The sequence below is a fragment of the Chelon labrosus genome (assembly GCF_963514085.1).
Source record: "Chelon labrosus genome assembly, chromosome: 6".
Taxonomy (NCBI): domain Eukaryota; kingdom Metazoa; phylum Chordata; class Actinopteri; order Mugiliformes; family Mugilidae; genus Chelon; species Chelon labrosus.
The window spans coordinates 4,846,421-4,859,468 of NC_140342.1; the positions used below are offsets into that span (position 1 = coordinate 4,846,421).

The following is a 13,048-nucleotide window of genomic DNA, read 5'->3' on the forward strand; positions in this document are numbered from 1 at the left end:
CACAAGGAGTAGGTTATCTGTATTCTGTGTACACCAATAAAGTCAAAAAGAGAAGTTAACTGTTTTGCCTTTTTTTTATTCAAGCAGGTCTGTTTTCACATGCTACTTTGCCCAAAAACACACAGGTGAGCTTTGGCTCTGCCATCCCCTCTCCACATTTGACAGCATGAATCACCTTTAAAAGTTTAAACTTTCTCATTTTAAAATAGAACCCTCTTTAAATCTGAATACAGCACATAAACCAGTTTAATCCCTCACAACAGGAGCGCAGGCTTCAAAACAACTGGGTGTTTTCCCTCAGCTTGGAGACAGACTTGAAGCTGAAACCAGTCAATGCTGGCACAGGCACTGTTTCGAGGAGATCCAAGTGGACAAGTTTGCTAACATTTTGAGTCAACAAGGGTTTTTTTTTTTTTGGCTTTTAAACTTATGTTTTGGGTTGCCAGCTATGATATCCTCATTGAATTTGTCCAATTTGCCCTCATCTTTCCCTGAGGAAGCCGAAGTCGCCCATCTCTGTTGGCTGGCAAAGTGACCCACGCATCGTCGTCTTCAGAAGTGGGACAGAGTGAAAAGTGAGCCAGGGAAGCCAGCAGACTGGCTGTCTCCTCAGCTATGTGCATACCACTGTTTAGAGTAAGACTGTAATTGACTCTTTATCATCATTATGATCCCACAGCGAAAGAGGGAGCCGTAATCCCCCCTGTTCCTCCTCATCGCTTGTTTTCAAAGCATAAATTCCAGCTGAGGATTTCCACATATTTGGGTAGAGTTTCCAGAGAAAGAGAGAGGGAGAGAGAGAAAGAGCGAGAGAAGGAATTGTGTTTGAGTTGTTGTGTTTGTACATTCATTCTTTCCTTCTCTCTTTGTCCTTCCTTTCTTGTTTGTTTGCCCTCTTTGTTCCTCTTTACTTTCTTGTTTCTCTCCCTTCACTTTATATGTCATGTCAAAAGAAACTGTGCCTCTCCAGAAATTCTGATTGGTATAACAAGGACCATGTGCCTACGCAACGAGCAATGTTCCGAAGTACAGTGCTACAGGATACACTGTTTTTGGTTTATGACGGAGGCTCGGCGTTTGAACAGCACCTAAACATTACCCAGAGTAGACGCTTACCCTAATAATCCTTGTTCTTGCTTTGGCTAAAGCAAGACAGACACAGAGAGAGGCCTGTTTCTGAGGGCAATTATCATTTAATGATTTTCTGCTTTTTCCTCTTCCAGGAGCCATTAGCCTTGCACGCACCTGAAATTTACAGGGAAGAGACGTGTGTGTTTTTCAGTGTGTGTGTGTATATGTGTGTAAGGGGTTTGATCCGCTCGCTGGAAACAAGAGACAGAAGTAAGGACCTGAAACCGCCACGTTCCTCACTGTCAATACTTATTGACAAAGAGAAATGTATCAGGGGAAGCACTCAGCTGGAAATATTAGGAGGAAAGATGAGTAAAAACAACAACATGCTTCATTACCGCCTTATTGCTGAGTTCCACTGTTGTTTGTTATTCCGCCTGGGGTTGGGGGAGTAATCTAGTTTGATCAGGTAATTTATCATTTAGATCATTTGGTTGCGGCTTTACGCACAGCTCCAGTAATCTTTCATGTCCATTTTGTTTATATTCACACTGAGCTGAAGAAGAGCTATTAGCGGTATCTAATTCTGGATTGTAGTTGTTATAGCAAGTGGAATGCTATGGTTCTGAAACACAAATAGAATAAAAAATATTTATCCTTTTTAGATCCAAAATACACTGATCAGGCATTACATTATGTCCTAATATTGTGTAGGTCTCCCTTGTTCCTCCAAAACAGTTGTGACTCATCAGAGAATGGACATGGGCCTTCTGAGGGTGTCCTGTGGTGTCTGGCAACAGAATGTTGTTAGTGGGGGCCTTTGGGTCCTATGGGTTGAGGGGAGAGCCTCTGTGGATCAGGCTTGTTCCAGTGCATCCCACAGATACTCAGTTTAGGATCTAGGGAGTTTGGAGGCCAGGTCAGCACCTTTTTCATGTTTTTTGAGTTGTTCCTAAACCGTTTTCGGGGTACCTGGTCTGGTCTAGGTGGGTGCTACATGTCTAAGTAACATCCACATGAATGCCAGGTCCAAAAGTTTCCCAGCAGAACACTGGATTGTCACGAGATGGTAAGTGTTATTTACTTCTCCTGTCAGTGGTTTTAATGCTGTGGCTGATAGGGGTATACAAATGCACACTTTCTTGACTGACCTACTGCCTCCTCAGGTGTCCAATAGCCTGATGTATCGCAGATGCGAGGTGAGGTTGCCTCATAGGCGTACTGGTGGAAGATGCCATCTTTTTCACAGTCTCCACAATTGATGCCAGGGACCCGGAGTGAGGAGCTGGGACAGAAAGAAAAAGAGCCGCCGATTAAGGTGGGTACGTGCTGTCCCGACTAGAGCTACAATAATGTTGAGCTAATCTGCTACTTGTGATGAAACAACCTATGAATCTGAAAGAGAGTAGGTAAAAAGGAGGTTAATCGAGGCTATAGTCTCAGTAGCACCTAAATGCATTACAGTAAGCCAACAAGACATAACAAATAAATACATTTTATCAGTTGAAAATTCCATTTACCAGTGCACACTGGCCTGTTGTCTATGGCATTTATTTACACATTTAATCATCTTTAACTCATAAAGTCAAGAAGCATGACGTGACCACAATACATGAACATCATGGTCATGATGCACTGGTAAATACTAAACATTAACAAGACCAATTAAAAGGTTGCTGGAAGGGACAACCACATGTATTACCTCCGCTTCCTGAATATGTTTTTAATAGCATCCATTACATATGATCTTGCCATTACACTATGTGTTAAAATTCACACAGCATATATTCCACTAAGAAACACTGCTACGCCACTTTTTATTCCCATTAGAAGTGAAACGTTTACACTCACCAGGCTCAAGTCCACACTGGTTTGAGCTCTAGTCTTGGAACACAACAATATTTTATGACATACACCGTCATTCACTTGTCCGTACTTCTAAAGGTTCCGAGGCAACACATGCAACACATTACTGCCAGTGTTATTTGCGGCAAATGCAATCATTAGCGAATTCTAAGTAGGTCTCGTGGTTTCTGTGTTGTTTCCTTCACAAAGCACTCGCATGACCAGATGAACATATTGCACGGGCTCAGATTGGTATAAGACTAATATGAAATGCATTTGAACACTGTAGTTGTTAGTTCTTTGTCAGTCGTTATGGTCAAGATCATGGTAAAACTAGATATGAGCGAGAAGACAAAACTCCAACTGGTGTGTTCCTTGAGTAGATAAAGAGGTAACATTAAGAATCATTGCAATCGTACCTTTGGTAAAGCGACCCTCTCATAGGTGGAAGCCAATAGAGTGAAACTGAATCTGTGCTCTGGTCGGTCACTATCGGGGCCAGAGGGATGGGGACAGGTTGGCGGTCCATCAGCCACTTCTGGTAGACCAAGTCAAGATAACAGTGCATTCTGGCCATTTGGTTCGGAGTGAAATGGTCTGTGCAGTTGTCATCTGACGAACAAGAAAAGGAAAAGTGAAGTTCATTTTTGTGGACCACATTCAAGCGCTAACTGTTGTATAACTGCAGAGCTAATCACATATGGCTGGAAATGATTAAACGTACTAAAGACATCTGCGAAGTAGAGGTACAATAACAAATGAATTTAAATACACAATTTACCAATGACAATTGCATTCTTAGACTGTCCATATCAAAAATGTTTTAATGTCTCACTGACCTAGTTGAAACTATAGTATGAGAAAACTATGGCCCTAATCAGACCTGGTAATAATATCCAGCCTGGGCAACCTGATTGCAAGTGGCCAGCTTGAAGTACCTGTGGAACTGGGGAGTTGTTACATATTTTGGAACAAGCTGTGAAGTCTTTCTCACGCACTAAAAGCACACATGTTAAGTAGTTCTTTATTTATTTATCTACACCTTGACGCAAGTTATTTTAGAGACCTGCACAAAACTATTGTGCTGTTTAAAGCAGTGACCGAAAAAAGCTCTGGTAGTACAGGTAAATAAAGACTACAGTCATTGAGGAAATACGTAACTCAACTCCATGCAGCTCCTTGTACGTCAACATGATCACATCAATAATTACCGCGTTTTTAATGATAGAGTCACACACAGTGTACTCATATTTAATAATTTCATTCAATTCTTGTTAAGATTTTAGTAAGATAACAGCTACATGGAGAAACTATTTTAAAAAGCTCTGATTACTAATGAACTGGCATCACTTACGGTGCTTTTTCCTTTACTGGTAATCATTTAAAATGCAGGTCGTGTTTATTTTATTTGTTTTTCTGAATGAATGAAGCAAAATGCTACTTATGCAAGAGGACTCCTGCTGAGTAGGTAGTCTTTAATGTGACCCAGGGCACATTGTGTGTTCACACTACCAAATGGAATGCAGTCAAATGTGTCCCAGACCACCTTAAAATGTGGTCTGAGATGGGAGCTCTCAAACGTGTTCCTAATTCGTCCTGGGTTTGAGCACACCTGTACCTCAATGCATCCTGGGTGTGTTCACACTTGTACTTTAAAGCGCGGTTTATGCCTCTGCGGGAGGCAGACGCCGCAACCTACACACATAGTCTACACCAGTACGAGCCATTTATACTTGTGTGCTCGTCAGTCTGGCTCGCTCTGCAACAACGCCACCTAAACTCTAGTTGGCGCTGTGTCTTTTTTGCCAGTCGGGCTAACTTTTGTTTTCTACTTTCTGCTTCACTTTCAACAATGGCGACTGAAAGACGAGTCATACAACTGTTTGTATCTCCAAACCTCCTCAGTTAACCTTTCCTCGATGTGTTCCATCTTTATTGATCCAAAACAATCAATTGGAACACTGCAGAGATGGAGAAGCAGCCAGAAATAGTAAAGCAGAAATACACTACTACCAAGCGGAACAATCACGGCTCTTGCGGTCTGCGTCGCTGTGATGCGTAGTTAGATTTCTGAGGAGGTGCACGTCATGTCATGGTTCTGAGTTTAATTTTTCCTGTGACCCTGTTTGGTTTTCTTTCTGTTTCCTGTTTTCTTTTGTAAAGTGATCCCTTGGTGTTATCCTGTGTTCCTTCCTGTGTTTTATCCTCTTTGATTGTTTCATTGGTTTCTCTTTGTGTGCTCCGCCCTCATTAGTTTCTCCTGTGTCTCGTCACCCCTCTGCCCACTTGTATGTATATATAGCCCTGCCTTTCACTTTGCTCTCGGTCACATCGTCTGTTATCATTCCCTTGATTTTGTAAGTAACTCCTGTTCACTGTTATCTTTCCCGTGTTCTCGTGAGTAACTGTAACCTGTAAGCTTACCCCTGTGCCGTTTTGTTTCCTCTGTCCTGCTCGGCTTGTTACCCCTGTGTTTCCTCGTGTTCTTTAGTTTGTTTTGGTTTTAGTTCTTACCAGTTTTTTTTGTATTTGAGTTTTTGGATGACCCTGCTCCTACCTCACCTCCAAATGGTGACACGTCAGGCTGCGGCGTTAGGGTCTGCATAGGGTCTGGACTGTCGCAATAGCTAATGGGTCTAATTGATGCAGAAGTATAAACCGCGAAGTATCAACATAAAATGTTATGTATTTATGCAAAGTATGTAGGATAAGTGATTTAGTTGTTCTGTACTAGTAGTTGCTTGCATGTGTCGTGTATTGCAACCACCAAACGTACATTACTTCTCCATATGTGCCTCACATCTGCACACTTCCAAGTGATGTACCGTAATTTAAAGAATAATGGCAGGCAGCTGTATCCAAGACATATTCCTACTGAATTTTGTCTTAAACATGAAGATCTGTTTCTAATTCGTCATAGATTCTATCCATTTCATGTCCTCTATCGTCACTGTCTATAACAATGCATACATATTGTTCCTTAGCTGAAGACAAACGTGTTCATCCACTCTACCTGTGTAACTCATGTAATTGCTATAAGGGGTGTCCTGGTAGGTGGTGACTCTGCAGGTATCGTTGAAGTCTTCGGGGTCATGACAGGCTTTGGATTTGGGTGTTGGGGCAGTGTCGGCACACAGATCTCCCGTTTCCATGGACGGGGTGGTCTCCTGCAAATGCACATGACGGAGTCATATGAATGTAGGATGACACCAACTGAACACAGTAGAGTTAAATGTTCTGTCAGGGTAGATGACGAAGTACCCAGGCAACCTCATCTTAATTCATTACTGATTATACTGTATGCCAGATTCGAAGAAACGAAAATATTAACAGATTCCCATGGAGCATAATCCATGTTTTTTTAAATATCCTTTCCAATACAACATATAGAAAGACAGAAAATATGAGAGATTATCTATTTAGTGAATATAGCTTTATATAAGGTATTCAAACCCGGAATAAATCCATACTAAACAGCATTACAACAGGTACATTATATGTAAGTCTTACCTGACATGGATCATCACAGGAGTCCCGCTCACTCACCCCCTTGAAGACATGGTACAGTCCAAATATGTGTCCCATCTCATGGATCATTGTATTGTGGTGGCCCGCAGTACCAAAGTAGGACGGGTTCAGGACCATCCCACCTGAGGACAGGACATAAAATTCTCAGTATCACTTTCTGGATATGATTTGTGTGTGTTGAAGTGAAAAACGAGAAAAAGATTCAGCCTCGGGCTGTTTCTAAAAACATGAAATTGGAATAGTACTAGAAAAAAAAAGTCACATTTATGTTTTTGTGAACACATTCAATAACGTTTCAGAGCCATTATGATAATGACCCTGCTCCTCTGCTGTATGTCTTTAAATCCTGTTAGCATTCTCTGCCTCTTACAAGGAAGAAACACATGTTTTCAGTCTTGTTTGTTGGTCTGCCCGTCAGTTAGCAATTGATTTCAGTGATATTTGGGAGAAGGCTTAATTTAGTGTGGATACTGACGTGGGATTTTCCTGAATGTTCTCTGAACAGGGACAAATAAACATTTCGGTTCAAGTACTTCCTTGGATAAAAGTTGTGTGAGTTAGGTTTATTGTAATGCAAATACAGATGTAGACTTTAAAACATTAAATGATTTGTACTACTTAAAAATAACATTTCATTAGAAAGGACTAAAAAAAAGTACGCAAACAACAGCAATTTTAAAATCAGCTATGGTTTGGGGGTTATGATGAAAATTGCTTTTAAGAGGCATTACTGGTCTTTTTTAGATTTGTTTGGTTTTTTGCAGCATGTTGATGATCACTGAATCAAGAACAGGCATGATTTATTGGTTTTCTAATTAGAAACAGTGTGCTCGGTGGCGAGGACACTGAACAATGAAGACACCAAATACATGGACACTAAACAACACGGCCTCTGGAGACAACTTGACATGAGCTAACTTGTTTTTAAACAGAGACAGATGCTGCGCAACTGAAATAAATGTCAAGCGGGATACATCCATTAGTGAGCCGAACTTAACAGTTTAATTCTGACTCTGACAACGTATTTAAAGGGGTCCTAGAATCAAAACCACATTTACGTTGTTCCTGTTGAATTTAGGCTCCGAGTGGTGTCTAAGGACCACACCAAAAACTTCACCGCCTTCTCCAGCCTGCTTTCGTATGCAAATTCAAAACTAGAAACGGCCGTGTTGAAATGGGCAAATCTGAACAGAGCTCCGATATTACGTAATAGGCGCCCAGCCCTTTTGGATACACCCTCTCTCATTTGCATGTTCCAGCCCACTGTAAGGGCGGAGGCGTTAGCTAGCTAGCCCCAGCGACAGCTAACCGCAGTTTCTGTCAAGAGGGATACGGTATGTCGGACTATGCGTGTAATGTTCCAGGATGTTTGGGGCAGGTCAAGACTCTACACAGACTTCCCCAAGAACTCAACTGTCAGCGGGAATGGTTGATGTCCATTTACAACCGCGTTCCACAGAGCTTCAACCCGAGGTTGGTAGTTTGTTCTGCCCACTTCACCCCGGAGTGTTTCTCCAACCTCGGACAGTATCAAGCCAGCTGTGTCGCCGGGATAGCTCAGTGGGTAGAGCTGGCGACCCATGTGCCGAGGCTGAGTCCTTGTTGCAACAGCCTAGGGTTCGAGTCCGACCTGTGGCTTTTTGCTGCGTGTTATCCCCTCTCTCTCTGCCCCCTTTCCTTCAGCTATCTCTATAATAAAGGCAACAAAAAGCCCCCAAAATATATATTTAAAAACAAAACAAAAAAAAAGTATCAAGCCGGCTTTGGCTCTAGCTTCAGCCCGGTGGATTAGGCCAATCAGCTTTCAGGATATGTGGGCCAATCAGCCTTTGGGTAAACTGGCCAATCAGCACGCAGCTCATTTCATTATTCATGAACTTGCTGAGTGGGCGGGAAAAACAAACTGTTTCATTGCAGGGCTTATTTATGACCTTGTATTAGGCTCTCTAGCAGTGCTCCTGGGGCGTTTTCAGCCCCACAAATTTACATATGCCATTATTTAGGCTCAAAGATCAATTCCTAATGGTCAAAAAATGTGTTCTAGGACCCCTTTAAATCAATTATCAGCTACCTCAATCTCCCAGATGTACAGAAAATGACTACGTGAAGACATTTTCAGATGGTTTTTCAGTGGATGTTTTAGAACAATAGCTCTGGCAGCCTTAAACTAGCAGAGGGCAGATGCGTGTTCAGTGTACACTTTCTTTTCTGATATTCCCAGCTTGTCCTTTGAACTAAAAATCAAACAAATAAGAACATTTTAAATGTAGACACCTGAATAGAACTTCACATTAAAACAGAAACTGGCAAATGGCTGTGAAGTAAAGTCCATATGCATTCTTTCATCAGTTTTGACTACTTATAAATCACCCGCTAAATCTTGGTGGACTTATTAATTGTCAGTTGTTTTGCATTTAATGTGATGTTTTAGCATATCTTTGGAAGACAGGTGTAATAAATGTGTGCCAGCCAATCTGACTGTGTCACTGTTGACAGTCATTTTTATTTTATGTTATTGTATGATATTTATAAAATGGGAGCCTAAAATATGTTCAGTTAAGTTAAAAGTTTTTTGAGTTGTTCCTAAACCGTCTTTAAGTGTGTGTCTGTGTCAGGCTGCATCCTGCTGGGCATGGCTGCTGAACTCAAAATGTTAACCTGTAATCAGACGATAGCTGATGTATTCAGAGACTGCTGCTAATACGAACTGAACATTTTCCACTCCTGCAGCCTCCCACTATGAACATTTAACTGGAAAAACACAAACTGACTATTATCATGAAGCTGCCACAGCACAGTGAGCTTAGCTATCTGTTAAAAAAATGCTACAAAACAAAACAGAAGCAATAGTGGGTCAGTTTGAAATATTGCAGAAAGTAATGGAAAAAGAAGGAGCGGGCACGGTGAGCTGTTAGATGAAGAACTGAGAGACTGAACACCTCCAACTTCTCAGAGAGGAAACCAGCTTCTTTCACTGTGCCGTGCTGTTTAAAAACTCATGCCGTGAGCAGCACATTTTGAGGTACAGATGCTGATAGAGATGCTGAGAGGGTTCTAGGACTTTGGTTGATAAATGACAAATCAAGATTCATGCTCTGGACCTTCTGTCCGACCAGATCTTTAGAGATACCCTCTTGAGTCAAGATGTAGGGCATAACAAAAAATTTAAAAAATGACTGTTCTTCAAAATGACTTGGTTGGACAATTTTTAGACTGTTACACTTACTACATAGTACTGGCACATGGAGGAAAAAATGTGCAAATATAAATAAAGAACAGCTGGAAAGTAGGTATGGGTGGCAACAGTAGGGCAGGGGCCGCACTGCTTGTTTGTTTGTTTGGATGTTGTTGGGCTGATTATCCCTCTCCGGTGGAAAGGGGCCTCATGATTGGAAGAGGAAAGAGGCAATGTGCCGGGAAAATATCTGCCAGCTCCAGTTGCTCTCCCCATCTAATTTGGATACAGCCAAAGCAGACAACAAAGGATGAAGGGTAGAGGAAAATATGAAGGGGTGGCTAAAAAGGAAAAGATACAGAACTGGAAATGCGGCGGAGAAACAGGAAGAAAACTGTAGAAATGCCATTAAGACTGTGAAAGAAACTAGGCAAGTAACACATGTAGCTGTTGTATGATATAACAGTTGTACGATGTGAATCAACCCACCTTGGTGTGTAAGAGACTCCTTTGCCCATGGCCAGGTTGCAGATCCTGCCAGCTCTTCACGCACAGAGTTGCTGGCAAAAAAGACATTGAGTGTGTCTGTACCGCTCAGGTGTAGTTCCTCCTTTAGCTCTTTAACACTCATATAAGCCCTGCGGAAAAGGACAGAAAGAACATACAGTATACCTGAGTAATGGAAGGCAATTTAAGTAATGTTGCACGGTTGCACCCTGGACTTTAGCTTCCAGTTGATAGTAGGGGGTTAAATGACTTTGGATTTCTTTTAAGTCGACTAATATGTGGTGAAAGTCGAGTAGTCCATGACGCCACACATAAAACACAATATAAAGTAATGCTGTGCAACAATGAAATCTATATTTTTGACCTGAATATATATTGTAGTTCAGTACTCTCTTACATATTCTACATGTCACAGTAGAATTAGCTTCATCTTTAGTGAAGTATTTCCACACAGTTGATGAACCGCTGCCAGTTTGCTGCAATGACCCACCTGATTGGAGTGTTTGTTGTTTTCCCGAAAACAATTGTGCATTCATGTGATGTGAGGTCTATCGATATAGCAAAAATAATTTGACAACTGGGAAATTTGGGTTGTGAGAAGGTTCCTAACTAAACGTACAGCAGAGGATGAGCCTTCATCAACTCAAAATACAACTTCAAAAGCAAAGACAAGAAAATATGGCAAGGCATATAGGCCCTTGGTTTCACCAGTACAATGGTGGTAATGAGGAGAGACCACAGTGTGTTGTGTGTCGAAAACTAATAGCTTCTGACAGTTTGAAACCAAACACATCAAGAGTTTAAGGACAAGCCAGTTGATTTCTTCAGATGACTTGCCTAATTATATAAAGTTGCCTATAGAGTTGCTCAGTGTAAAAAACACACACCGTAGGAGAGGAATGAGTACTTCCCTCTACTATCGATATGGTCTCAACAATGGTTGATTAAGCAACAGCAAGCTAAAAGCAATTCCGCTATCAAACAGTACAATTGCGAGGGGCATCTATGATCTGTCAAAGGACACAGAGGAGCAGGTTAATGACGAGATATGAGAAAAACTCCGTTTTGCTCTACAGATGGATAAGGCGACTGACATTAGCAAAGACTGTTTACTGATAATGTACGTCAAATATGTATATCCGTGTTGACCTGGGGGTGGGGGGCACAAAAATATTCCTATCTAAAAAACGCGGGGCTTGCAGAAATCTTTGGGAACCACTGCCCTACTGCATTAAAACAAGACAAGTGAACTTAAGAAAGAAACAGAAAGTGTTCCTTTAAGCCTGAGTTGATGCAAATTAGTCTTGTGAGAAGAGGTTTAGGAACTTGTGCTTCATGGTCAGTGTAGGGCATCTCTTTAGCAGATGACACATAACTTCAAATCATAATTGTTTGAATTGGTCGGGGTACTTCAAACCACTGCCCCCCACCTCCCTCGAATGCCCACCATTCCCACATATTTCTCTCTCTGTCTGTGACAAATTACCCAGGGGCACTTTGATGTGTGAGGCTGAGTTTGTTTTTCCTCGGCTGCGGTGATGTCACATGTCATTTTTCTCCATTGCTTTCATAGCTGGAAAGCTTTTTGCACCTATCACCACGAGGCTCTACTGGGTCTGAGAGCCGTGCAGTGGGCTTTCGCCATCCGCACAGTGCTTGCATGCCAGACAGTGTGGTCTTTTAGCTGAGTCTCCTATGAATTTATGGAGCGACAACAACTTGATAAAAATATATATATATATATATATATATATATGTACGGGACTGTGTGTATCTGTACGTGGAGTCTTCTCCTGGTGTTTCAGTTCGCCGTTACGTCAGATTACCTCACTTTATAAAAATACATCCTGGCAAATATATGAAGCATGCATAGTTTTATTTGAAAAGTCTCATTCTCTTTCATCTCTCTCCGACAAAGCTTTGGATTGCGTGTTTTTTCATTATTATTATCTTAATGGATTATTGTTCTTGTTGTATTAAGCTTTTATGGGATTGATTTCTTTAAGCTGTAGAAAAAAATGACTGAGCCACAATTGAATCTTTACCTCAGTCAAGTGTGTCTGAATGATTGGTTTTCTGTTGGTTTAAAGGAAGTTAAGGTTTATGCTTTCAGTCAAGCTCTGCTGTAGGGCTATGCTTACCTAACCATGCTTAAAAGGTTTAAAAGTCATTATTTTTTTATCATTAGATATATGATTTGTAGAATTGATCATTCTTTTCAAGTTTCAAGTCATTGTTAAAACAGCCTGAAGGATGGACAGGTCATATTGAGATTGTGACTGAAAGATGTCGGATGAAAGTCTATATGAATGAAGTAAGAAAGCAGTAATCCCCATCCTACCATACACCACTGTCAATGTACCATTAAGTGAGGTACTTCACCTCTAAACTGGTTCAAAGTTGTTGCTCAGAAACCAATAGCTCTGCATGTGGGTATTCCTCCCCCTAATGCAATCCCTCCCTCAGTGCTTGTGTTGTACGGTAAATAAGAATATGTTTTCTCAGGCACTTTGCCTGACTAAATAGGGTTTAGGATTTAAAATGCTTCAGGGAAACCCCACTCTCACTGCATTAGTGAGGCCGAGTTCAGCCGAGGCTGCGTGCAGTATCCATCACCCCAGGCTGTGCAATTACAGTTGACAGACAGTTGACCGCTAAAGAGTTGACTCTTCAAGATTTGGAGACTCAGAGGATGCCGCGATGGAAAACTACCGCCAACCTGGCAAAAATAAATGGCTCGACATGATTGAAGTGAAAACTCTGGTCCCGAATTAGCAAAATTTGTGGGCAAGTCAAACACTGTGTGAACCGACAGCAGAGTCAGCACCAGCACTGTCATTTCTATGTAAATCTGTATATCTGCACCCATTTGAAATATTACTGTTGACAAGTCCGTTACTTGAATAAACAAGTCACCAACTC

At 41.4% G+C, this 13,048-nt stretch overlaps 1 protein-coding gene across 1 annotated transcript in view; it reads right to left on the bottom strand.

The window, feature by feature from the left end:
* Positions 1-13,048, bottom strand: part of pappa2 (pappalysin 2) — a 79,131-nt gene that overhangs the window by 48,434 nt on the left and 17,649 nt on the right. Inside the window, exons 5-9 of the mRNA XM_084546702.1 lie at positions 10,109-10,257; positions 6,427-6,566; positions 5,930-6,083; positions 3,336-3,528; positions 2,223-2,356 (exon numbers count right to left, since the gene is read on the bottom strand). Of these exons, the coding sequence (XP_084402828.1) occupies positions 2,223-2,356; positions 3,336-3,528; positions 5,930-6,083; positions 6,427-6,566; positions 10,109-10,257 (770 nt within the window). The remainder of the gene's footprint in view (positions 1-2,222; positions 2,357-3,335; positions 3,529-5,929; positions 6,084-6,426; positions 6,567-10,108; positions 10,258-13,048) is intronic.